General features: G+C 39.4%; 1 protein-coding gene across 5 annotated transcripts in view; it reads right to left on the reverse strand.

Annotated features, from left to right (window-relative positions):
• The window catches only part of sox6 (SRY-box transcription factor 6), a 419,745-nt gene that overhangs the window by 328,178 nt on the left and 63,920 nt on the right, over nt 1–27,647 (reverse strand). For 4 of the 5 annotated variants that reach the window (XM_034191199.1, XM_034191191.1, XM_034191207.1 and 1 more), the window contains exon 3: nt 23,568–23,618. The exons of the other annotated variant lie outside the window; for it this stretch is intronic. In XM_034191199.1, the coding sequence (XP_034047090.1) occupies nt 23,568–23,602 (35 nt within the window). In that variant the 5' untranslated portion in view covers nt 23,603–23,618. The remainder of the gene's footprint in view (nt 1–23,567; nt 23,619–27,647) is intronic. 5 annotated transcript variants of the gene reach the window in all.

The following is a 27,647-nucleotide window of genomic DNA, read 5'->3' on the forward strand; positions in this document are numbered from 1 at the left end:
ACTTGCATTCATTTCACTGGAATCTTGCACAGGCAGGCAGTTTTGACTTATGGTTATAATTTTAAACAAATTAATTCCAGACAAGTTATTGAAATTAATATCACGTCTGTCGTTTTACAAAGTGAAAATATCAACTATATGTTTTAGTTTTAAAGTAATGCACTAATTTTGAAGGTTTTCGTGTTTAGACACATGTACCGCAAAGCATTATGGGTACATTAGTTTCCTGACATCAGCGGTTGGTTGTTCAGTATAACACACAGTTACTGAAACGTGTGGTGGGTTTTACAAATAAATCTGTATTTGTAAATATGTAATTTTTTTCATTCGAAGCCTTCAGTGATTAAATAATCATGATTTAATGTCCAAAATTGATTTTTTTCCAAAAGTAAATCTTAAAGTAAATAAACTGGCTGACATCTGTGGATATCTGTCAAATGTGGGTCAACTCAGTTTAAAAAAATCTGAAGAGAATTTCTATTATCTGAAGCCGGCAGGGGTAGGGTTTGAACTGGGAACCTTCTGCACTGAAACCAAGTTCACTAAGCACTTGGTCACCACTACATCTCTCCATGTAATGTGGAGTTGCATCAAGAAGGGCATGTAATGTAAAACTTGTGCCAATTCAACATGCAGATCCACCTTGGATTTGCTGTGGTGGCACCGAGTGAAAACAAGGGAGCAGCTGAAGGGACTTAGTCACTTCTATTATCTGAAACCATGTTATTATATTTTCAAATTTAAAATATCACTCTCACCTTTCCAGTGATTATACAAAAATACAATTGTATTTATTACCTTCATTATTGCTTTGCATGCAGGTGGTTGTGTGTCTGTGAACAAAATAAGTGAGAAACAGGTGAGCAGATTTTCAACAAACCAGCATATTTTGGTTTCGTTTTGGTCATACTTGACATTTTAGTCAACTAAGATTTAAGATTTAGTTAGCAAAAATCTTGCGATACTTAGTGAACTAAAACTAGAACAACTAAAAACCAAACAAATTTAATTTCATCTGCTCCCTTGTCACCACAGTAGAGCCAAGGTGGATCTGCATGTTGATTTGGTGCAGGTTTTACGCCACATGCCCTTTCTGACACAGCTCCACATTACATGGAGAATGGGCAAGAGTGGCCTTGAACGGGGAGCCTTCCACATTGACAACTAGTGCACTTAACTGTTTAGCCACCATCCCTGCCCTGAAACCAAACCAAAATATGCTGTCAAAATGAATACCACATCAAATCTGTTAAGAATAGCACTTGGTGAGTATCTCCAGATTACAGATTGCCACAAAATTTAGTAGTAAAATGTTTTTTTTTTAAAGTAATGCACAAAATCTTTTACTTTTTCATAAGTATTTTCGGGCTGAATTTATACATAACCCACATATTTTTCTACCAGTAGGTGATGATGCTATCATCAACAACAAGATGGTGGCCCATCTGCCAAAATAATTACAATTAATTAATGACTAATGGAGAAGGAGTGGGAATAAATAACTTTTGTACTTCTTCTCACTCCTTTTCAAACATGTAAAGCAAGACAATTGTCTGACAACTTCTTTTTCTTTACACTTTTCATTGTCTGCGCATATATTATTTTTCTATGTCCACTTGTTCGTAAGAGTTTATTTTATTTACATTTGTGCGTGTGTGTGTGTGTGTGTGTGTGTGTGTGTGTGTGTGTGTGTGTGTGTGTGTGTGTGTGTGTGTGTGTGTGTGTGTGTGTGTGTGTGTTTCAAATCAATCCAAGAGAAAATAACATACAGTAAGCTGTTGTTGTCTTTACAACAATAGTTCTTCTAACCTAAAACCAAACCCTAACCCTGACATTAACCAAAAAATGGAAACATGCATTTTTAAACATTAAATGCACATTGCACATGCAGAAATTCACTGGAATATGTAAATATATATATATATATATATATATTGTACTTAACTTTTTTTTTTCTTAACATATCACAAAAGGGATCATGGGAATATTTTGCCCAAGATGATTAACTTCTGAAGCAGAGTGATCAAAAGCCTCAAGGTCAAAATAATAATAATAATAATAATAATAATAATAATAATTTCCTGGATATCTCAACAACAGTAGAGATGTAGAGTAGTGAGGATGTAAAACGTTTATTTACTAAATTTTAGAAAATAATTTGTAATCAAATGGTATGACCGATATTATAACAACGTGATGCAAAGTACTACGCAGCGTAGTACTATATGCCCCTCTGATGCCTTTCATTTTCTCTTATTACATTCTTGTTTAGCATAGAACAAAAAACAGATATGTAGGCTGCTGCACATGTTTTGATCAGAACTGTTTTTCTTTAAGTCGCTGCCTCTGAATGGGAGCGCTTGAGGCTGTGCAGTGTACAAACTCTCCTCGAGTGACAGCAAGGGAGCCGTCCAGCATCAGGTCATCATATCAGCTATAAACAGCAGCTACATCACTGTGGTACCGCCTAAAAATACACAAGGTACTTTCTTCCACTTCCCTGTATTCTCAATTGTGTGTCAAAGTTCAACTTCAACACCAGATTTATTTGAGGGAAAAAAAAATCATTTTGCACGTGCTAAATAACGTGTCTTTTGTCATGAAAAGAAAAGGTATATATCATCACATGCCAGGCTTGTTCCGCTGAAGCACTGAGAAATCTTAAAAAGTTCCCACATCCTTCTCATGTGGGCGTGCCTGTGAAGTGCCTCTCTCTCTCCAATGGAGAAAAGCTCTAAGGGATTGCATCATGGGTTGGCGTGTAAGATCATGGCAGCAATATACTGTAAGACGAGGGAAATACCTCATATTGTACAGCAAAGCGGCTGGACTCTCAAGACCCTTTTTGCAATGCAGGTTGGAGCTAATTGTGCACAGTGCCAGGTCCCTGTATCGGCCTGATTGTTTAGGGACACACACACGCGCACACAGAGTCAATCAGATTATAACGCTGCTCTGCTTTAATTGAGTCTCAGCCTTTGTGGTGTCTGTTATCTCTGACTAATAGCATTCATTGGCCCTCTCTCATTATCAGAGTGGGTCTTTAACAGAGACCCTTGTTTGATACTGTTGGAGTTGATGCATTATGAAGCAGATCAGAGTCAGCACTGATCTGCATATTCAATAACTTCCGTAATTATATGCGCAATTCATCAGATGGGATGTGATTGCAGGGGAAGTGGGATAGAGTGGAACAGAGAGGAGCAGAGAGGTCTGATTCCTGTAGGACGAAAGTCTAATCACAAAACTAACATGATAATTGAAACCTAAATTGAAAGGCATAGCTCTCGGTGAGAATGCATCATACATCAAGTGAACGTGGCTGGAGAGATACCGGCAAGTATAGTAGTCCTGAGAAAATTATTTGATTAATCACTGAGTTGACTGACAGAATGTCAGTCATTCTCTGGTGCAAGATTTGGAAATCTAAGGTTTGGTGCTTTGACTGTTTTCCATCATTGTAAATTGAGCATATTTGGATTTTCAGGAGACATTAGACAAAACAAAGACTTTATTGATGACAAAATCCATTCTTGAAATATATGAAGGGCACTGTATCTCCAAAAAAATTTCTGACAACAACAAAGCCACAGAATAATTAATAATGAAACTAATCAGTTAAATCTACAGTTTGCAGGATTTATTGTCATCTAGTGGTGAGGTTGCAGATTGCATCGCTCATCTTCAACTGCTTACTCCAATTAAAGGTCACGGGGGGCTGGAGCCTATCTCAGCAGTCATAGGGTGTGAGGCGGGGTACACGCTGGACAGGACGGCAGTCTGTCACAGGGCCATGTATAGACAAACAAACACATACACACCTACGGACAATTTAAAGTTTCCAATCCACCTACCTGCATGATGGTAGGAAGTGGGTGGAAGGTAAGTGGGAGTACCTGGAGGGAACCCACATGAACACGGGGAGAACATGCAAACTCCACACAGAAAGTCCACAGGTGGAATCAATCCCATGACCTTCTTACTGTGAGGCAACAGTGCTAACCACTAAGCCACTGTGCTGCCCCAGATTGTATTATGCTATCACAATTTTGTTTCCATTCATGTTTTCACATTTTTGGTGACAAGGATTCATGCTCCCTTGCCTTTTCTTGTGATAAGCAATATGTAGGATCTTTCATTTCACAATACGGGGCTCTCAAACTTGTTATCTTGCACTAAGAGGTAGTACAAAGCATATAGAGGATCAGCCACTGATTCATCTTTTTTTCTCCAGTTTTCCAGCCACACTGCAAAAAGCAAAGAATGGAGTAAGCGTATCCCTTTTGGCCTTCTGCATGAACATGGCGGTGTGACATAATGGCCTCCATAAGGGAGACCACATAGATATGAAGAGCTGATTCAGAGCTTGTGAAAGCACACTGACTCATTGATGTGTGTAAATATACACTAATCAACACATGGTTATGAATACTATATTCCATTTCTGCTAATAAAGACCCTTACATCCTCTATGGATGCTCAGAGTGATTTATAATGATGTCTCACATTCACCCATTCAGTTTGTTGCCATGTAAGGCACCCAAGTGGCAGTCTCCAGCCTCCCATGACTCCCCACATGACTTGAAATAAGTGGGTTTAGAAACTAAATGAATGAATGAATGTGTCACAGTCTGATAATCAAAAAGGTGAACAGCATTGACCAGATGGAATAATTATCATATCCAAAATAGGGATCCTATAGCAAGCCATCTGGTAACTCAGTCACGTGGTGTACGACCAGTACATTCTGAGTGCCGGTCCAAAGCTCGTACACACGAGTATGTTTGCATCACGAAGAACATCTGATGTAAATTTTGCCAAATCACAAATGGAGATCACAAACTGAATTTCCAAACCAGATCCGATGAGGTCTGGATTAACAACGACCACCACCAACAGGGTGTCAGCAGAAAATGGGCTACTGTTGAGTGAAGAAGGAAGAGAGCTGCCTGATTTGGTAAAAGGAAGAGAGTTGCCTGATTTGATGTAAAGTAGAAAGGTAGATAAATTGTGTTTACAAGAAACTAAGTAGAAGGGAAGGAAGGCCAGGAGCAGTGGAGGTGGCTTCAAACTATTGTATCATGGTGTGGATGGGAGGAGAAACGGTGTTGAGTCATTCTAAGGGAAGAGCATATTACAAGTGTGTTGGAGGTTAAGCAGGTGTCTGACAGGGTGATGGTGTGAAGTTGGAAACTGAAGAGGTGATGAAAAATGTCATCAGGGCATATGCCCCCAGGCAGGTTCTAAGATGAAGGAGAAAGAAGATTTCTGGAGTGAGATAGATGAGATGGTGGAGAGTGTGCCCAAGCATGAAAGAGTGGTGACTGGAACCAACTTCAATGGACATGTTGGTGAAGGGAACAGAGTTGATGAGAAAGTAATGGGTAGATGTGGTATCAAGGAGAGGAATGTAGACGGGCAGATGGTAGAAGAGTTTGCAAAAAAGATTTTCTATTTTTATGTTTTTTAGCAATCACAGTAGCATGAGTAGCATGTAGCTGGCTCAAGAATGGCCTTCTGAAGTTTCTTTGGATGCAATCAGTGTATGTATTTATCAAGTAAAGCCAGCCTTCTATCCAGTTAGTAATTTTATTTCATAGAAAATTGTCATTTCAACAGTCCAAGCAAATAAAATTTACATTGTTGATCCCTAATGCGATCATAACCTTAAAGAAATACTGAAAATATTGAAGGAATTTTATTGAATATAAAAGAAAGCACAGGAAAATGGCTTAGATGATGAAACCCTTGTGAGGTTTCATTGTTGTGTTACACTCAACATTAAATATTGTACATTTTGTCATCATTCCTCCATTTCTGAGGAATTCCAGTTACACAGTCTTTAAAGTTGTGTTATTGAGAAGTGAGTGAAATAACCACTTCACAACAATTGTGCAAAAAAGTGCATGTTTTAAATTGTGTGCAACAGAATGGCTCTCATCTTTTTTTTTTCTTTTTTTTTAAATGTCCAATCCCTTATTATATTCATGTATCAGTCTGAGTACAAACAGAAATGGAAATGTAGAGAGGAAACTGTAAGGTTATGTTGAGAGCCACACCGCTGACATTCGAAAGATTTTCCTTCCTGTCCCATTAACAATGTTTAATTCCCCAAAAATACATATTTTGGAATGAAACATCATCATGTCATTTCATCAGAGGAAGCGTTGCATGGAGACTCTGCAGTGAAACAAAGCTGCACATTCGTCACATCACCTTGGAGGCTGTTATCTTCTTGTTCGCCTGTCAAGTTTTAACTCGTGAAAGCAACCAGATGCAAGAGCTGTGAAACAGAGAATAGTCCTCTCTGCCCATTTTCCTGTCTCAGCTGTCCCTCCCAACCACAAGATTCATATTCAGTCCTCAATAACGTTTAATTAGTAATGCCAAATTCATTAACCTATACTGCCGTTACGCTGGCCTCAGCCATAAATTAGTTTAATATGCGCAGACGTTTTGCAGCTGTAATAAGGGACGTAAAACTCAAAGAGAAACACATACGGTTCCTCCTTGGATCATTATAACTTTGTAGTGTTTTAAAGGGACACTGCTTATTTTTTAGAGGTCTTAAATACACACCCATCAAATCTTTTTCTTCATATTTAAGATTCTTTTGCCTTTTCCACTAAAATTATGGAAATATATTACTCATGACAGCCACTTCATACAGTCACAGTTTTTCATTGGCCCTTCTCATCATTTCCAAAGACAAAATCCTGTGGCTAGAACATCACTGTTGCTTTTCATGAAATTGGAGCCCAGTGTACTTATCTTTCAAAAAAAACACATATAAAAATGTTTAAATTCATCATTCAAAATTCCATCTCCTTCTTACGATGGTGTTTTAGGGCCACATTGAGGTCTTTTTTTTAGAATTTGCGAATAAAGTCATAATATCACAACAACAAAGTCGTAATTTTATGAGAAAAAAAATCGTAATTTTATGAGAACAAAACTCAGAATATTATGAGAATAAAGTCAGAAAATTCTGAGAATAAACTTGTAATATTATGAGAATAAACTTGTAATTTCACAAGATAAAGATGTAATTTTACTCTTTTTTTCTACGCTTTTTACTCTTTGAATTCATTGTATTAGGAAACCAAGCATGCCGTGGCCTCAACTTTACCTAAATTCTGGGTCTTTTTGTGAAGCTTAGGGCTCGTTGCCGGTGACCACCTTAGTATTTCCTGTTTTTCTTGTTGTTTAATGCTGACAAATTATACTTTATTTCTTGTCTTTCTGATGTCTGATTCTGTTTTTTCTCTCTGTTTAAGGTGCAGGTCCATCCAGAGATGGGTGTGGTATTTGTGCTGGAGACCCTCCTGTCCTGTGCACCAACAGCATTTCCTGTATATTCGTTTTGTGAATTGTTCTGTAATTTATATCTGTAGCATGGCCCAAGCAGAGGGTCACCCCTTTGAGTCTGGTCTGCTTGAGGTTTCTTCCTCAGAGGGAGTTTTTCCTTACCACTGCTGCTCTGGGGGTTAGTAATGTTAGACCTTACTTGTGTGAAGCGCCTTGAGGCGCCTTGATTTGGCGCTATATAAATGAAAATAAATTTGAAATTGAAATGAATTTTATCACTTTAAAATTCTGCATCTCAAAATGAGATCTGTTAAGCACTTTCTTAAGTTGTACTTCAGTATTGGTTTTACAAATAAGGAAATACTTCATCTTTTGGCCCATCTGCACCACATTATCATTAGTATCAGAACTCTGAAAAGAATATGCAAGAAAATGTGTCTGTTTCAGAGGAGGAACCACACAGTCTTCGCCTGTAGCTCCAGTGATTAGTAGCTCCCGAAATTGTCTTTTTCATAGAGGAGGAGATGGCTGAAACTGGCAGACTTCAGGGTTATCGCTTCTCATATAAAGCCAACTTTACTCTGGTAATATAATGACTTTATTCTCGAAATATTCCAAGTTTTTTCTCATAAAATTACGACTTTATTCTCATAATATTATGAGCTTTTTTTGTCATAAAATTACAACATCATTCTCGTAATATTATGGCTTTATTCTCGTAATATTATGGCTTTATTCTTGAAGTCTAAAAAAAAAACCTTAATGTGGCCCTAAAACACTGTTGCACCTTCTAATAGTTCCATCAAACAAATTTTAATTTCTAGCATCTTGTTGGAGTTTATTTCATGAGCTAAGAAATGTAAATACTGTTGTTGTATGTGTGTCCCGTCTGGTTAGGGTTTGCGTTTTCAGTCCTTTATGTTTTTTATTATGTGATATGTTATTTGGTTCTCAATGCTTCCTGTGTATGTGTGGGTGTATGTTCTCCCTCACCCATCATGTGTGCCCTGTCAGTGTTGTGTGTATGGGTGTGTGCTGTCGTCTGTGCCTCCGTTATGTGTGGGCGTTCATCATCGCCTATCCTGTGTGTGTGTGTGTGTGTGTGTGTGTGTGTGTGTGTGTGTGTGTGTGTGTGTGTGTGTGTGTGTGTGTGTGTGTGTGTGTGTGTGTGTGTGTGTGTGTGTGTGTGTGTGTGTGTGTGTGTGTGTGTTTGTATTATAACCTGTGCTGGTCTCCTGGTTTCCACCCATTCTGTTCAGTCCTCGGTCCCTGTTTGTATATCTGTTCATTGCCTTTATGTGCTCACTGATTACTCTGTACTTCTCACTGCTTCTTCGCTTTAGTTCTTGAATTAGGTTTTTGTCTTTAATTAATTCTGATTATCATTTGTGTTCTGATCACCACCTGAGTTCCTTCTTAGTTGTCATCGAATGGGAGGCAGAGCCTTCAGCTTTCAGGCTCCTCTCCTGTGGAACCAGCTCCCAATTCAGATCAGGGAGACAGACACCCTCTCTACTTTTAAGATTAGGCTTAAAACTTTCCTTTTTGCTAAAGCTTATAGTTAAGGCTGGATCAGGTGACCCTGAACCATCCCTTAGTTATGCTGCTATAGACTTAGACTGCTGGGGGGTTCCCATGATGCACTGAGTGTTTCTTTCTCTTTTTGCTCTGTATGCACCACTCTGCATTTAATCATTAGTGATCGATCTCTGCTCCCCTCCACAGCATGTCTTTTTCCTGGTTCTCTCCCTCAGCCCCAACCAGTCCCAGCAGAAGACTGCCCCTCCCTGAGCCTGGTTCTGCTGGAGGTTTCTTCCTGTTAAAAGGGAGTTTTTCCTTCCCACTGTCGCCAAGTGCTTGCTCACAGGGGGTCGTTTTGACCGTTGGGGTTTTTACGTAATTATTGTATGGCTTTGCCTTACAATATAAAGCGCCTTGGGGCAACTGTTTGTTGTGATTTGGTGCTATATAAATAAAATTGATTGATTGATTGATTGATTGATATTGGTTCCTACCTTACTGCTTATTGTTCACGTCCATGTTTTATGTTTGTGTTTGTATCATCAGTTCTCGTCCTCTGGTTTTGTTTGGTTATTGTGATTATTTTCCACTCACCCTTTGATGTCCATTTTGTTATTTATCACTGGCAGTTGCCTGAGTTTTTGTCACTTTGTGTTCTGTTCATTTCCACGTGCGTTTTGGTTTTCTGTTCTCATTTCAGCGCACCTGTTATGATTTGTCATTCTGTGTTTAAGCACTCACCTTTTTCCTGCTCATTGCCAGTTCCTTCTCTCTCTCTCTCTCTCTCTCACTGTCTCTCGTTGGTTCGTCTCATGAGTATGCCACTTGAGTAATCTTTGTTCCTCTGTTGTTACCTGTTGTTTCGTATTTTGTGGCCATTCCTTTTAGTTCTCTTGCTCATGATTCTCTGGATTTTTTATTTATTTATTTTTTTTTTTTTTTTTTTTTGCTGTTTTGAATTTGTGGTGGATTTTGGGAATAATAAGTCACCTTGGTTTTTGCACCTTATGCTCTTCGTTATCTCTGCCTGCATAATTGGGTTCAACTTGACATTGATAAAACATAACAATTGTATATAAATAACATATATATGTAAATTTCCTTTATTTCAGCTCAGGTCTCCAGTTTATTAATTATTGTGCATGCTGTGCGCTTATTTTGACAATCAGTCATGTGTCTGTGAGAACTTTTATTTTGAAAGTAACTGCCAAAACGTGAAGAAAATGGACTGAATTGTTAAAATTATGAACCATAATTGCTCCAAAATTTAAATTTCTCATTTTCATTTTATTGTAGTCTGTAAGGTGCACGTTATATTAACTCCCTGACATTATTTGCTCAGTTAACTCATATTTCAGCAAAGTATGGCAAAATAGTGTAGTACATTGTTTGAAATTCAAATTACATGATGTGTTACTATATTTCAAGGTTGCTACTTCCATCCATCCATCCATCCATCCATTTTCTTCCGCTTTATCCAGAGTCGGGTCGTGGGGGCAGCAGTTCAAGCAAAGCCGCCCAGACCTCCCGATCCACACACACCTCCCCCAGCTCCTCCGGGGGAACCCCAAGGCATTCCCAAGCCAGCCAAGAGATGTAGTCCCTCCAGCGTGTCCTGGGTCTTCCCCGGGGCCTCCTCCCAATGGGACATGCCCGGAACACCTCTCCAGCAAGGTGACCAGGGGGCATCCGGAAGAAGATGCCCGAGCCACCTCAACTGACTCCTTTCGACGTGGAGGAGCAGCGGCTCGACTCCGAGCTCCTCCCGAGTGACCGAGCTGCTCACCCTATCTCTAAGGGAGCGCCCAGCCACCCTGCGGAGGAAACTCATCTTGGCCGCTTGTACTCGCAATCTCGTTCTTTCGGTCATGAGCCAAATCTCATGACCATAGGTGAGGATTGGAACGTAGATCGATCGGTAAATCGAGAGCTTTGCCCTCCTACTCAGCTCTCTCTTCACCACGACGGTCCAATACAGCGACCGCATCACTGCAGATGCTGCACCGATCCGACTATCGATCTCATGCTCCATCCGTCCCTCACTCGTGAACAAGACCCCGAGATACTTAAACTCCTCCACTTGAGGCAAGGACACTCCACCGACCTGAAGAGGGCAAAGCACCTTTTTCCAGTCGAGAACCGTGGCCTCGGATTTGGAGGTGCTGATTTTCATCCTGGACGCTTCACACTTGGCTGCAAACCGCCCCAGTGCACGCTGAAGGTCCTGATTTGACGAAGCCAACAGAACCACATCGTCCGCAAACAGCAGAGACGAGATTCTGTGGTTCCCAAACCAGACCCCCTCTATACCCTTGCTGCGCCTAGAAATTCTGTCCATAAAAATAATGATCAGAACCAGTGACAAAGGGCAGCCCTGGTGGAGGCCAACGTGCACTGGAAACAGGTTTGACTTACTACCGACAATGCAAACCAAGCTCCTGCTGCGGTCGTACAGGGGCTGGATAGCCCTTAGCAAAGTACCCCGGACCCCGTACTCCCAGAGCACCCCCCACAGGGTGCCCCGAGGGACACGGTCGAACGCCTTCTCTAGATCCACAAAACACATGTGGACTGGTTGGGCGAACTCCCATGAACCCTCGAGCACCCGATGGAGCGTGTAGAGCTGGTCCAGTGTGCCACGACCAGGACGAAAACCACACTGCTCCTCCTGAAGGGACCACCACCCCGGTCTGCCAATCCAGAGGCACTGTCCCCGATCGCCACGCGATGTTGCAGAGGCGTGTCAGCCAAGACAGTCCCACAACATCCAGAGACTTAAGGTACTCAGGACGGACTTCATCCACCCCAGGAGCCTTGCCGCAGAGGAGCTTTCTAACCACCTCGGTGACTTCGGCCTGGGTAATGGACGAGTCCGCCTCTGAGTCCCCAGTCTCTGCTTCCTCCTTGGAAGATGTGACAATGGGATTGAGGAGATCCTCGAAGTATTCCTTCCACCACCTGACAACATCCCCACTCAGGGTCAGGTTGCTACTACAAGGTTGCTACTTTACAAAATGAAATAGTTTGTAAGACTTTTGAAAGATATTAATATTTGTAATACAGTGGTACCTCGCTATATCGCGGTTCACCTTTCGCGGACTCGCTGTTTCGCAGATTTTTTTTAGTGCAATTTTGCATGCTGCTTCTTTTTTTTGAACTGTCTGCTGTGCTTAGTTGCAGCCAAAATCTGGCAACAGGTCCAGAGACTACACTCGCTGTTCTGATGCAGAGCGCTCCAGCAGCGAAGAAAAAGCACGCGCATTGTGTTCTGCGTGTGTCTGTTTATAAAAATCTTCTTGCTGAGAAGAAAAAAAGAGTGCCAACAACTACCCATATCACTCGGAAAAAGACACCTGCCCCGAGGTGGAAAAACACGCTGCGGCGCGGCGCCACGATGAAGGCACGAGCAGAGGAATACTGGTCAGTTACTATTAATAATTTCTTATGTGTCCAACCTTGTAGGTTGATCGTTAAAATTAAATTTGTTAGTTCTAAAAGCCATCATAATTATTTATAGGAAAACGTTCTATTTTTATTTCTCAAAAAAATGTTTGGGCCTGAAAACAGGTTTTGATCTTTGGTTTCATTCTATAATACTGGACTTATTTTTCTACTAAGTTTGAACTTTGAGAGTGTTTACGCAGGAGAGAAAAGTGAGAAAATGTGTGTAGTGAGGGGTTTTACAGCCTTAAAACATCTATAATAACTGTAAAAAAAATAACGCTGCTACTTCGCGGAATTCACCTATAGCGGGCTATTTTTAGAACGTAACTCCCGCGATAAACGAGGGACCACTGTACTTACTGATCTGCCTGAGTCCTAAGCAAGTAATTATGCATGTATACATGCTACAACAATCATTCTGGCTGAAAACAAGAAGGCACTAAACTGTACTGGTCACTTCTTAGCTGGCTCATATCCAGACTGAATAATGACAAACTGTTTCTTATGTTCTTATGTATCTGTTTCCCATGGTTGAAGAAACTCCAATATGAGACCAGACCTCTATCCTACATGTATTCTACATATTAACACAAACAACAAGCAGAAACAAATATGACAGATGGGTGGCAGCAATTGCACATATCTACAAAATGAAATGACAATGGAAGCCTATGTATGTATTTGCACTTACAGGCAAGAAGAACATATAAGTGTTTTAAGGTTATCAAACTTGTGTTTAACGTCTTCTCTTTTTTTCTTTTTTCTTTTTTTGAGGGGGGGGGGGGGTCCAAGTCTCAATTATGGGTAAGATCCCACAAGTACCCCCTGTAATTCTGTAATCATTTAGGTCCAGAAAGATAGCCCCCGTCTGGATATTACAGGTAGTATGTCATTGTGGCATCACCTCAGACAGGCTAATTGTGCTTCTTTCTCACTTTTATAATTTTTCACGTAACTTAGAGTGGTGCGCTAAAATTTATTTCTGTTTGAAGTATTTGTTGGAGAGCTGACCATTGTAGTAAATTCCTGCATGATGTGTAAAATCTTTATCAGGCAGAGATGGTCCATTTCTGAAAGTGTCTTTTCTTGCTTCTTTCAGATTATTTAAAACTTTCAAACTTGGGGTTTTGTTTCACAGGCAGACATATATATCCAGAAAACAGTGCTATTGTAAAAACCTCAGACAACCTTCACTGTCCTAGGATTACACGTTGACCTTTCTTCTCCTCCATCCCCCAGTGATCTTGCCTAACAACTCGGACCAAAGAGCCTATTAGGCCCAGATCCCACTTTGTTGTTAAAAAGGGGTTCTTGTCCTTTCAGACCACTCTACTGCTTTCTGTTTTTTCAACCATAGGTGGCTGAGGAACACAAGTTCATTGTTTCCTTGCAGACGGAGCCTGGAGTTACCAGGGTAACAGCTCTAATCCTCCTTTTTTTGCCACTTTTTCATATTAACAACCAATCGAGTGCCACCATTTTAAGTCACAGGCAGGGCGTTCACTCTCTTTTAATTAGCTTTGATTCTGTGTGCCAGGAGACAGAGTGATGAGCTAATCGAAATTGGCGAAATGATGATGTATTGCAAACAGCTATTCCCTTCTATTGGGGCCTTCTTCAAGACGAACAATAATGAGGCCATTATTGAGGATTGCACTTTAAAATGCTGCCCTGCCACAGAACTGAGACGATAATTGTTCTGGTGTTTTCCATACAATCAACAACCCATTCTTGTTGACTTGAGTACAAAGGGAGCAAAGAATGGGCACCATAATGATTGGTCTGTACCAGCATGTAGATTCAGCACAAACTGTCCACTGAAGAGGGACCTTGATGGACTACTGATTTGCTTGTATGGGCCACGGATGAAGACAACTGTTTGGCTTAGTAGAAAAATTTCCTTTCTGCTTTTTTGTCTGTGTAGCTGCTTGAAATAGCCCCCAAGCTGCTTTAGAGAAGACCCATTCATACGGTGAAAGGCTGGCAGTCACACAGACTCATGAGAAGGGGCCACATTAGTCGCTGAAGAGACTGCCCATTTATAGAGTCTGTCTCAATTCCCCCTAAAATATTATAAAATGCCTCTAGAACAGTGTTTCTAAGCATTTTCTTTCACACCACTCTTTGGCGAAAGAAAGCCATGCATTTCCTCCATAAATATTTGACCAATTTTACTAATAAAGTTTAAAAATAGTTCAAAATAGTAGAATGGTAAGATCCAATGTGCATTTTTTTTGTGTGTGTGTGTGTGTGTGTCTTTTTTTTTTTTTACTTTCATCAATATGAGGACCACTGTTATAGAACAGGGTTAAACAAGGATGTTTCATGTGTCATGGGTGTTACGTGAGACCTCTCAGATGAGGTCTCACGTAACACCCATTCTGTCCTCTTTGCATTGGCTCCCCATTCACTTCAGACTGCAGTTTAAAATTAAATTAATTTATTCATTCATTCAAAATATTGGTGAAGACTTTTAGAGCTCTGAGTGGTCAAATCCACTTTACATCAGTGAACTCTTACACTCTTATGTAACAAGCAGGTCTCTGAGGTCCTCGGACCAGAACCTATTGGTTGTCCCTAGGTCAAGGCTGAAGACCAAAGGAGACTGTATGTTTGAGGTTGTGGATCCCAAACTGTGGAATGTACTGCCACTGCATCTATGTTCTGTGGAATCTGTTGGAAATTTTTAAACAGAAGCTCAAGACGCACTTGTACACACCCACTTTCAACTAGTTTTATGTTACTGCTATTTTAATTTCTGTGTTTCTCTTTTATGTTTTTGCTGTAAAACATTTTGTGATTTTATCTTGAAAGGTGCTGTACAAATAAAGTTTACTTACTTTCTGACTATGTTTCTGTACAATTTTTCTTACATGTGTGTGTGTGTTCCAAAGAAAATCTTTGGAGGGAACTGAAACTCCAAACCTGAAAGATCTAGAGAAGATCTGTGTGGAGGAGTGGACCAAAAACCCTGCTGCAGTGTGTGCAAACCTGGTGAAAAACTACAGGAAACCTTTGACCTCTGTAATTGCAAACAAAGGCTACTGTACCAAATATTAACATTGATTTTCACAGGTGTTCAAATACTTATTTGCAGCAGTAACATACAAATAAATTATTTTAAAAAATCAATTTTTTTAGATTATGTCTCTCACATTGGACATGCACCTAAGATGAAAATTTCACACCCCTCCATGATTTCTAAGTGGAAGAACTTGTAAAATCACAGGGTGTTCAAATACTTATTTTCCTCACTGTATATACACATGAATGTGGCAGTACATGCATGTATATATATATATATATATATATATATATATATATATATATATATATATATATATATATGTGTGTGTGTGTGTGTGTGTGTGTGTGTACTGCCACAGTACTGCATATATATGGTTATATATATGGTATATGGTTTCATATATATATGTATATATGCATATATATGAAACCATCTATGCATATGGTTATATATATATGCTACATGCATATATATATATATATATATATATATATATATATATATATATATATATATATATATATATATATATATATATATATATATATATATATATATATATATATGCTACATGCATATATATATAACCATATGCATGTGGCAGTACATACATGTGGTTAATTAAATTGTGCACATGACATAAATAATTAAATGCATGCATGAACATCCATATGTACTTCTCTGAGAAAAAAAATTTTATATTGTGCTCAAATATATTCTGTGTAATTTAAGGTATTATTTTCTATCTCAATTTAGCACACTCCATGTTCACTTAACTAGGTATAGTGCCAAGAGTGGAGATACACTTATCTTGTGCACATAAACGTATTACATATGGGAACATATAATTGCATGGACCACAGATGTAACACAGCTTGTTGCTCCCGCTGTCCTCTTTTGCTGCAGTGCAAAGAGCAGATAGGGGTGTGTATGCTCTTTGTCTGTGGTTTTTCTTCAAAATGCTTCTGCGATACAATGAATGAATTTGAATGAATTTACTTATTCGGCACACAAATCAACAAAAACTCATAAAAAACAACTTAACAGTAGCAAAACTTCTATGAATTCTATTCTTATATGTATATTATGTATACATTATGTATTATGTATACATTATGTATATATATGTATATTATTCTTATATATTTATAATGTGTTACTATATTTCAAGGTTGCTACTTCCATCCATGTATATTATTCTTATATGTATATTCTTATATATATATATATTATTTTTATATATATATATAAATTTATTTTTATATACATAATATATAATATAATATAATATAATATATATATAATATATATATATATTATTATTATATATATTCTATATATATATATATATATATATATATATATATATATATACACACACACACACACACACACACACACACACTCATAACAACAAACAGCAAGGAAGCGTGCGCGAGCAATATAAATTGAACGATGAACTAAAATTTTAAAACACAACCAGACAAACAATAGTGCACAATGCACAAACCCAAAACAAAAACAAAATCTGTAAACCTAATTCTTCAAACTATAACAAGTAATTTTATTAGTTTTGTAAGGCCCTTTAAAGCCAACTAAGGTACCAAGTAATTTAATGTTATCAGGAAAATTATTCCAAATGCAAACACAATGACTGTTTACAGTAGTTCGAATCTTTAATTTCTCAAAAAATAATATTCCTCTCAAAATATAGCTGGAGTCCCTCATTTTAAAGAGATCCTGGACATGTTGAGGCAAAAGTTTATTTTTAACTACATACATAATTTGTACTGTGATGTAATCAACCAAGTCCCAGAATTTTAAAATATGTAAACAGGCAAATAATGGATTCATTGGCTCACGATATAGTTTATTACTCATAATTCTTATAGCTTTCTTTTGCAACAAAAATTCTGGATTAGTATTAGTTTTATATGTATTTCCCCAAACCTCAACACAATAGGTATATGGAACAAGTAATGAATGATATAAAGTAGTTAATGAAAGTTGGGGGAGGAAGTCTTGTGCTTTATTCAGAATTGCAATGGCTTTTGACATTTTAGATTTATCATAATTAATGTGTTTTCCAGCTTAATTTATCATCAATAAAATCAGCAAGAAATTTTCTATCAGTTAGAATTTCAATTTCAATATCATGTAATAATACATTTCTGCTTAATTTCCTGGACCTTACAATGACACGTGCATGACTCAGCAGTATCTCCTTTTATCATTGTGTCGTGTTTGGACAACTTTAATGTAAAAGAGCTTCCACACACACATATATTTAAAAAGTCATCTCATTTCACTGGTCAGGCATATCAAGTGAACTTTGATTTTATCTAACATGTCACTGTAAATCAATCAGATAATTGAATACTGCTGCTACAATAATAACTGCATTACAGGAGCCATTTTGAAATGAAAGAAAACTGAATCGAAAACTAAAATATTTGATCAAAATCATCCTCAGCTAAACTTATTGGATGAGAGCTCAGACATGTTGTTCAGACGCAGCGCTGCACCTATTAGCTGTGCTTCATTGTGAAGGAGAGAGAAAGAGAGAAAGCTGGAGGGCAGGAGGAATGCTAAGTGGGCCCCTTAACCTAGTCAACCTTCAGTGGGTTTCATTTATCTTCATCTTGTTAGGCTAAATTAATTAACAATCTAAATGTTACACACTTTCTCCTTTCATTACATCAAATAATGGCAGAAATGTAGGGGGAGGTCCTGCCCACTGGGACGAGAGACTGAAGACTCTCTCCCTCTCTCTCATCTCTGCATTCTGTCTCTTCCTTCTGCTTTCTCTCCCTCTTCCCTCATTCTCATCACGTGTCTGCACAAACAAAAACCTATTAAATATGTCTTCCATAAACATATAAAAAATTGATCTGAATTGAAAACGGTTCATCCTCACCAAAAAAAAAAAAAAAAAAAAAGCAGTTAACGCCACGATCATGAAGAACTGTGCACGTGCTTCACAGCTATGTTTCCACTTTAGATAAAATGGAAATGTTCAACAGACATTATTTTTCCAGAGTGGAGACAGTACAAAGGCTTTGAGTTCTGTGCCAAACAAGGAGCTTCGTATCTGAAGATTTTGATGTATATTTCACTGTGGCCGTGTATCAGGTGCTGTTAAAAGCCGTATTTCACTGAAATGAGATGAGAGTGGATATTTTACAGCTATTTAACTTCGCTGTGTGTATGGCTCAAAACCAAACTCATGACTCATTACAATAATGACGGGTCTGTCTCCTGTGCTGCTGAGATACAGTAAAAAGACTAATAAACATCTGCACATTGGAACAGATGTTCAAACTGCCCGCAAAGTCCCATTTGATCTCATTTGGTTTGTTTGCTGGAAGAACGTCTAAGTGGTACATCCATAGATCCCTGTTTCCATCCTCTTCTCATGTTACACCCACCCCATCCCCCACCCCCAGCCCCCATCATTGTGTTTTTAGATAGATTTAAACTCCTGAGTTACATGTTGCGGCTACATGGTAAATGGACTGCATTTACAGTAGTGTTCAGAATAATAGTAGTGCTATGTGACTAAAAAGATTAATCCAGGTTTTGAGTATATTTCTTATTGTTACATGGGAAACAAGGTACTAGTAGATTCTGTAGAGTGTCACAAATCCAACAAGACCAAGCATTCATGATATGCACACTCTTAAGGCTATGAAATTGGGCTATTAGTAAAAAGAAGTAGAAAAGGGTGTGTTCACAATAATAGTAGCATCTGCTGCTGACGCTACAAACTCAAAACTATTATGTTCAAACTGCTTTTTTAGCAATCCTGTGAATCACTAAACTAGTATTTAGTTGTATAACCACAGTTTTTCATGATTTCTTCACATCTGCGACACATTAATTTTGTTGGTTTGGAACCAAGATTTTGCTCGTTTACTAGTGTGCTTGGGGTCATTGTCTTGTTAAAACACCCATTTCAAGGGCATGTCCTCTTCAGCATAAGGCAACATGACCTCTTCAAGTATTCTGACATATCCAAACTGATCCATGATACCTGGTATGCAATATGTAGGCCCAACACCATAGTAGGAGAAACATGCCCATATCATGATGCTTGCACCACCATGTTTCACTGTCTTCACTGTGAACTGTGGCTTGAATTCAGAGTTTGGGGGTTGACTCACAAACTGTCTGCGGCCCTTGGACCCAAAAAGAACAAATTTACTCTCATCAGTCCAGTTGATGTGTTCTTTGGCAAATTGTAACCTCTTCTGCACATGTCTTTTATTTAACAGAGGGACTTTGCGGGGGATTCTTGCAAATAAATCAGCTTCACACAGGCATCTTCTAACTGTCACAGCACTTTCAGGTAACTCCAGACTGTCTTTGATCATCCTGGAGCTGATCAATGGGTGAGCCTTTGCCATTCTGGTTATTCTTCTATCCATTTTGATGGTTGTTTTCCATTTTCTTCCACGTGTCTTTGGTTTTTTTGTCCATTTTAATGCATTGGAGATCATTGTAGATGAACAGCCTATAATTTTTTGCACCTGCATATAGGTTTTCCCCTCTCCAATCAACGTTTTAATCAAACTACGCTGTTCTTCTGAACAATGTCTTGAACGTCCCATTTTCCTCAGGCTTTCAAAGAGAAAAGCATGTTCAACAGGTGCTGGCTTCATCCTTAAATAGGGGACACCTGATTCACACCTGTTTGTTCCACAAAATTGAGGAACTCACTGACTGAATGCCACACTACTATTATTGTGAACACCCCCTTTTCTACTTTTTTTAACTAATAGCCCAATTTTATAGCCTTAAGAGTGTACATATCATGAATGCTTGGTCTTGTTGGATTTGTGAGAATCTACTGGTACCTTGTTTCCCATGTAACAATAAGAAATATACTCAAGATCAACACTTTTATTAAATAAAAATGACTTTTATCATACTGTATCTTGATGTTTGAAGCCAAGTTGCTCCAATCTGTAGTTATTGTGCATGATATCAGTCCACAGGCTCCTCTCCTGCCATTAAAACGGACATGCACATAAAGAGTGGAACCATGTGTTTACTTTGATTAATCACAAGACTTTCGAACAGCAACAGTTCAACACAGAAAAAAAATGCAATGAAACTGCTTTCGAAAATTTCCCTGTTAAATTTCAGAGGTGTCACTTTCCACTACTCTCCAGCCTTTTTGACTTCCTCACATCTCCCCAGCATACACTTTAAATGTTTAGGACAGTCGGTTACCCGTCCAAGTGGTTTAGACAGGGGACGATGGTCAAACAGAGTCATCTGCTTTGGGTCATTACTCCAAAGGAAAGAAAGACACACTGTGTTCTCTAAAATGTGACATAATGTTTGCCGTCAAACCTTAAACGCTGTGGTAAGCAAACGTTGAGCGACTTGAGACAAATTACATATTTAATATGTTTATTACTTAGAATAGATATTTAAACATATCCCTGGCTATATGATGCAATTAAGATAAATCAATAAATAAAATAAAACAAAAATCTTTCATGCCAAAATGAAAAGAAGAATTGACTAAATGATAAAAAGGTAAATAAAAATATGATACGCAAATTGATGAGCTGTATATATGTATACATTTGCACTGCCTTTGGTATAACACTAAAATAAACATCACTTTTATAGCCAGATACAGTGGGGAAAATAAGTATTTGATACACAATCAATTTTGAGTTTTCCACCGACAAAGAATGGAGAGTTCTGTAATTTTTATCGCAGGTACACTTCCACTGTGAGAGACAGAGTCTAAAAAAAATCCAGGAGGACCTGGTCAATGACCTGAAGAGAGCTGGGACCACAGTCGCAATGATTACATTAATAACACACTACGCCATCATGGTTTAAAATCCTGCAGGGCACACAAGGTCCCCCTGCTCAAGACAGCACATGTCCAGGATGATTTAAAGTTCACCAATGACCATCTGGATGATCCAGAGGAGGCATGGGAGAAGGTCATGTGGTCAGATGTGATCAAAATAGAGCTTTTTGGTATCAACTCCACTCGCCGTGTTTGGAGGATGAGAACAACCCCTAGAACACCATACCAACCGTGACACATGGGGGTGGAAACATCACTTTGGGGGTGCTTTTCTGCAAAGGGGACAGGACGACTGCACTGTATTGAAGGGAGGAAGGATGGGGTCATATATCACAAGATTTGGGCAAACAACCTCCTTCCCTCAGTAAGAGCATTGAAGATGGGTCATGGCTGGGTCTTCAGCATGACAATGACCCCAAACACACAGCCAGGGCAACTAAGGAGAAGCATTTCAAGGTCCTGGAATGGCCAAGCCAATCTCCAGGCCTAAACCCAAAAGAAAATCTTTGTAGTGAGCTGAAAGTCGAAACCTGAAAGATCTGGAGAAGATCTGTATGGAGGAGTGGACCAAAATCCCTGCTGCAGTGTTTGCAAACTTGGTCAAGAACTACAGAAAATGTCTGACCTCTGTAGCTGCAAACAAAGGTTTCTGTACCAAATATTAAGGTCTGTTTTTTCTACTGTATCAAATACTTATTTAATGCAATAAAATATATTTTTTTAGATTCTGTCTCTCACAGTTGAAGTGTACCTACGATAAAACTTACAGACCTCTCCATTCTTTGTAGGTGGGAAAAACTGCAAAATCAAGAGTGGATCAAATACTTATTTTCTCCTCTGTAGCTTTCAAAATGACTATGAGAATAATTAAACGACACAAGTTTTTCCTTTGTGTGCCCGTGTGTGTGTGTGTGTGTGTGTGTGTGTGTGTGTGTGTGTGTGTGTGTGTGTGTGTGTGTGTGTGTGTGTGTGTGTGTGTGTGTGTGTGTGTGTGTGTGTGTGTGTAAAGAAAATAAAACAATAAAAAGATGAAATTATTTCCATATCTGCCCAGAGGTGCCAAAGATCTACAGCTGTTGCAATAATTAAAGCTGATGGAGATGATGTTGAAGGACTCATAACTAAGTTTCTAAAACACAATTGATTTATTGTTTGTACATAAATGAACAGATGGTTGTGTATGCTATATTGCATTTCCGCTAATGCACACCAACAAATCCTACACACTGTAATGTTAAACTGTGCCATTCCATTGGAAGTTATTCTAGTGAGAAGCTGTGTATTTTTTTTTTTTTTTTTTTGCTTATGTTTATTTGTCTATGCAGTAAAAAACACACTTTTTCAACTGTACAAAGTAAATATATGATAACATTACAAATTAAATGTATTCAATATGACCTTTCTCCTAAAAAATAAATAAATAAATGGTGAAGTTTTGAAAAAACAGCTGTTAATAATGGTCCTAAATACAGAAGTCAAATAGTTCTTTTGAATATGAGATGTGCACTTGGTCTCAACTTCAATTCAGCCACAACTTTGAACTAAAAGTCGTGCTTTAGAACATTTTCCTGACTTTTAAAACCTAGCACTCACAGTGTAATCTCAGATGGTCAGATGACATGAAAAATAAAACATATTTGCAATGTGCTTTAGATGTTCCAATTGAATTCCTGAAGGACATTTTGACGAGCAAGATTAATGGCAGTAAAATTTTTCCCTTTCTTTTCAAAATGCCCCCAACAGTTCTGAGTGAAAAAATGCTGTTAATTTAATCAAATAAGTGACCTTTTGAAAAAGAAATCAAAGAGGATTCATTAGCTTTAGTAAAGTTTGGCTGACAGCAGCTTTGAAAGGCAGATGCTGCTGCTGTGGCTTCTAATGAGCCAGCCCTAATTAGGGAGCAACGTTAGAGCCCAGAGAAGGTGGCTGCCTAGGAAAGGAGCCAACGGTAAATACGCTCTCGTATTTACATCCTCTGTGTGTAATGACAGCACAAATTTTTAATTAGAATCACAAGAAGGGTAAAGACAAAAAATGTAAATCTTTAGGGTAGAAGCAGAGCATCATGTGACCAAGACATCAGCTGCTGCCTCACCCCGATCAGAGTGGCAAAGGGAACATGGCACAGTGGGACAAAAGCATGCAGTGTGAAGACACAGAAAGCACAGACAGGAAGTGGGGCATGTCCTCTACATCTGTCCCCGAAGATGCGCTTTCAGTGTGACTGCAGGCTCTCAGGATTCAGCACGGCTTGTGTTCCATTCCATGTTTGACACAGACGCAAACACAGCACAAAGTCTAAAGCTAAAGGTGTGGCAGGGCGTTTAACGTCTGTTAACCGAAACCCCCCCAAAAAACACAACAAACAAACAAACAACAAAGCCTACCCAGCCAATGATCCTAAATGACAACAACAGAAATGAAACTAACCTCAGTAAAAAGCTGCTACGAAGAAAGCCCTCCATGTCAGCAAGCGGGGTTCTGCGGCAGGAGAAATCACAGAAATCACCATTTTCACTATAAAACCCACAATAATCAAGAACAACAACAAGGAAAGGATGAAAGAAGAAAGAAAAGCAACATAGACAGCAAGAAAAACAGAATGCAGGTCTTCCTATAATAAGGCATGTCTTTAATTAAAACAGAAATATGGCTACAAACCCATCCCCTCTTTTTATGAACTGACATCATTAATTATACCACTTTCCATCGAGGGAGCGCATGTGCATACAGCGTTGGTCTGCACCGACAGCCTGATGATACGTTTGCATCAAATAAACTCTGCCCACTGATCTCCACATAGGCTTTTTCCACGGCTGTGTGCAGATATATACATGTAAATCCAGCACCGAAACCGCAGAACCCAGAGCAACCCCAGTCTGTTCAGAGTAGCCAGCAGTGGTCCAGCTGCAGCGCACGTGTGGCCAGGGCGCTGTGGCTTCTGGGAGCCTAGCCACAAGGGACGCAAGCTGGGATGTGCAGCGCCAATGAGGCAGGAGCTTGTGGTCATGATGTCACCACTCGCAGGGGTCGTTCAAAAACCTAATCCACAAAATAGTGCAGAGTCGAGGCTAAATATGTCTGACAAGTTTCCATTAGATGTTACTGGTTTGATTAATCTATACTGTTATTGTGATAAAATTGGCTGGAAATTAAGTTCATTGTGCATTGCTTCATGTGAATCCAGAATGGATTTGTAGGCAGGAATCATTTGAATAATTGTCATATTTCACATTGTAAACATTAATACTTTCAATTTTAAAGCTACTGGATGTACATTTTTTTTCCACACTGTTAGAGCTGATGTAACTTCAGTGAATCATTTGGTTAAGTTAGGCTGGATGAATTTAAATTTATATATATATATATATATATATATATATATATATATATATATATATATATATATATATATAACTTTTCTTCATCCAACATTTCTATATGTTGGACGACTTGCCATCTATCAATTGTTATGTTCTCCACCCCCCTCCCAAATTAAGCAAACAACAAAGAGTCAAGGCCTTGAGTGAGATGTGGTCCCGCCCTCTCAACTGAATTCCTTTGTTTCACACGCTGCTCGAGACGGCGCACGTTGCTTTATCAAAATTTTTTCTGGACCTGTGAGGAATATCCGAGTGGACACTATTCGAGAAATTTAGCTGGTTTTCGGTGAAAAGTTTAACGGCTGATGAGAGATTATGGGGTGTTTCTGTCGCTGTAAGGACTTCCCATAGAGCGGGACGTCGCGCAGCGCTTCCAGGCGCCATCGTCGGCCTGTTTCGAGCTGAAAACATCCTAATTTAAGGCTTAATTCACCCAGGACGTCGTGAGAGAACAGAGAAGATTCAGAAGAGGCCGGCATGAGGACTTTATGCGGACATTCCACTGTTTAAGGACATTTTGTAATGAAAGACGTGCGCGCAAATGCGCCGAGTCGTTTCCGTGAGGACTTAACGAATCTGTGTGCGCCGCGACAGGAAAAACACCTCCGTGTTGAAAACCATTTGTAAAATTCAGGCGGCTTTCGATGGCTTTCAACAAGTGAGTAACTGAGAATTGTTTAACAGCTTGGGCATGTTCCAACTTGCCCGTTAAGGTTTCCAACGGAGGTGTTTTTCCTGTCGCGACCCCCTGCGGTCGGGTCCGGCCCGACATGCGACTCTGCCCGCACGTTCTTTTATTACAAAATGTCTGTTAACAATGGAATGTCCGAATAAACTCCTCATGCCGACTTCTTCTGAAAGTTCTCTGTTGTCTGACGACTTCCTGGGTCAACAGAGCCTGAAATGTGGAAGTTTTCAACTTGAAACGGCGAGACGCTGCCGCCTCAAAGCGCAGATCGCCGTCAGGTGCCGTGGGCCGTCCTTAAAGCGACACTACCAGACCAAAATCTCTCATCAGCCATTAAAATTTTTACCGAAAACCAGGTGAATTTATCGAATGGTGTCCACTCAGTTGTGCCTTACAGCTTTTGAAAAATTTTTTATCAAACAAAGCAGCAGTCTCTGAGCCATTCCCAAACAATGAAAAATCGACGAGAGGGTGGGCGACTCCTCACTCAAAGACTGCCCACAGGCGAATGACATAACCGACAGGCGTGAAAAAACTCTCACATGCCCACGAGGGTTCAAGCATGTCTGATGTAATCACACGTGATTCAAATCCATATGGTTTTTGAAAAAAATAATAAGGTCGGATACTTTTCTAACAGACTTTGTATATATATATATATATATATACTGTTGTCGTTACTGTGAGTTTCTCTGTGAATTTTCAGACCTTTTCCCGGTCTGATTGGGGAGGGGCCCAGAGAAAACAACAGAGTCCGACATTGTTTTTGCAAAGTTACACACCGATTTAATGTTAATTTTAGTGACCTCCGATTGGCGTAACCGAGTGTCATTACTGCCGACGTGAATTACAATCTTACCAAATTTACGCTTAGCCTTAGCCAGCAATTTCAAATGTCCTTCGATGTCGCCTGCTCTGGCCCCCGGAAGACAATTGACAATGGTTGCTGGTGTCGCTAACTTCACATTTCTCAAAACAGAGTCGCCAATAACCAGAGTTTGATCCTCGGCGGGTGTGTCGTCGAGTGGGGAAAAACGGTTAGAGATGTGAACGGGTTGACGGTGTACACGGGGCTTCTGTTTAGGGCTACGCTTCCTCCTCACAGTCACCCAGTCAGCCTGCTTTCCCGACTGCACGGGATCTGCCAGGGGGGAACTAACGGCGGCTAAGCTACCTTGGTCCGCACCGACTACAGGGGCCTGGCTAGCTGTAGAATTTTCCACGGTGCGGAGCCGAGCCTCCACTTCGCCCAGCCTGGCCTCCAAAGCTACGAATAAGCTGCACTTATTACAAGTACCGTTACTGCTAAAGGAGGCCGAGGAATAACTAAACATTTCACACCCAGAGCAGAAAAGTGCGGGAGAGACAGGAGAAGCCGCCATGCTAAATCGGCTAAGAGCTAGTAGCTACGCTAAGCTAGCGGATTCCCAAAAACACACAAAGTAAATAATGTGCAAATAATCCAAAGGTGATTCAGCAGAAGGAGTGCCCCAATCAAGGCACCAAACAGGCCATGAAGCAGCACAGGCAACGCACGACAACGGTGCTAAAATGAAATAAAAATAAAAAAAATAAAAACAAAAGCGTTAGCAAGCTAGTTAGCCTGCCAACGCTAATAAAGTTAGCTGATAAAAGTGCTCCGTCGCGATGTTTCGACCGTTAGAGGTCTTCCTTAGGCGTTGGAGCACAGTAAAAAGTAAAAAAAAATTAAAAAGTAAAAAAGTAAAAAAAGTAAAAAAAAGTAAAAAAAAGTAAAAAAGTAAAAAAGTAAAAAAGTCTTGAAAAAGACTGTTAGTTCAAGTCCAAAGCAGCAGGTAGCAGTCTCTGTGTAAACAGTCCCAACAGATAGCCCTCCAAATCCAACCTACTACCCGAACCCGAACAAGACTCGTGGAAGGCTGGTAAGTGAACGTGGAAATACAACAAACTGCCCGAATTTGAGAGTTGTTTAGAAGCTCCTAAGTTGCTACTCATTAGATGAGATGCAAAAAAAAAACTAAAATTAACTTTAACTAGTAATGACTTCATGACTTTCTTTGCTAACAAAATTTTAACTATTAGAGAAAAAATTACTCATAACCATCCCAAAGACGTATCGTTATCTTTGGCTGCTTTCAGTGATGCCGGTATTTGGTTAGACTCATTCTCTCCGATTGTTCTGTCTGAGTTATTTTCATTAGTTACTTCATCCAAACCATCAACATGTTTATTAGACCCCATTCCTACCAGGCTGCTCAAGGAAGCCCTACCATTATTTAATGCTTCGATCTTAAATATGATCAATCTATCTTTGTTAGTTGGCTATGTACCACAGGCTTTTAAGGTGGCAATAATTAAACCATTACTTAAAAAGCCATCACTTGACCCAGCTATCTTAGCTAATTATAGGCCAATCTCCAACCTTCCTTTTCTCTCAGAAATTCTTGAAAGGGTAGTTGT

Source organism: Thalassophryne amazonica, chromosome 2, assembly GCF_902500255.1.
Source record: "Thalassophryne amazonica chromosome 2, fThaAma1.1, whole genome shotgun sequence".
Lineage (NCBI taxonomy): Eukaryota > Metazoa > Chordata > Actinopteri > Batrachoidiformes > Batrachoididae > Thalassophryne > Thalassophryne amazonica.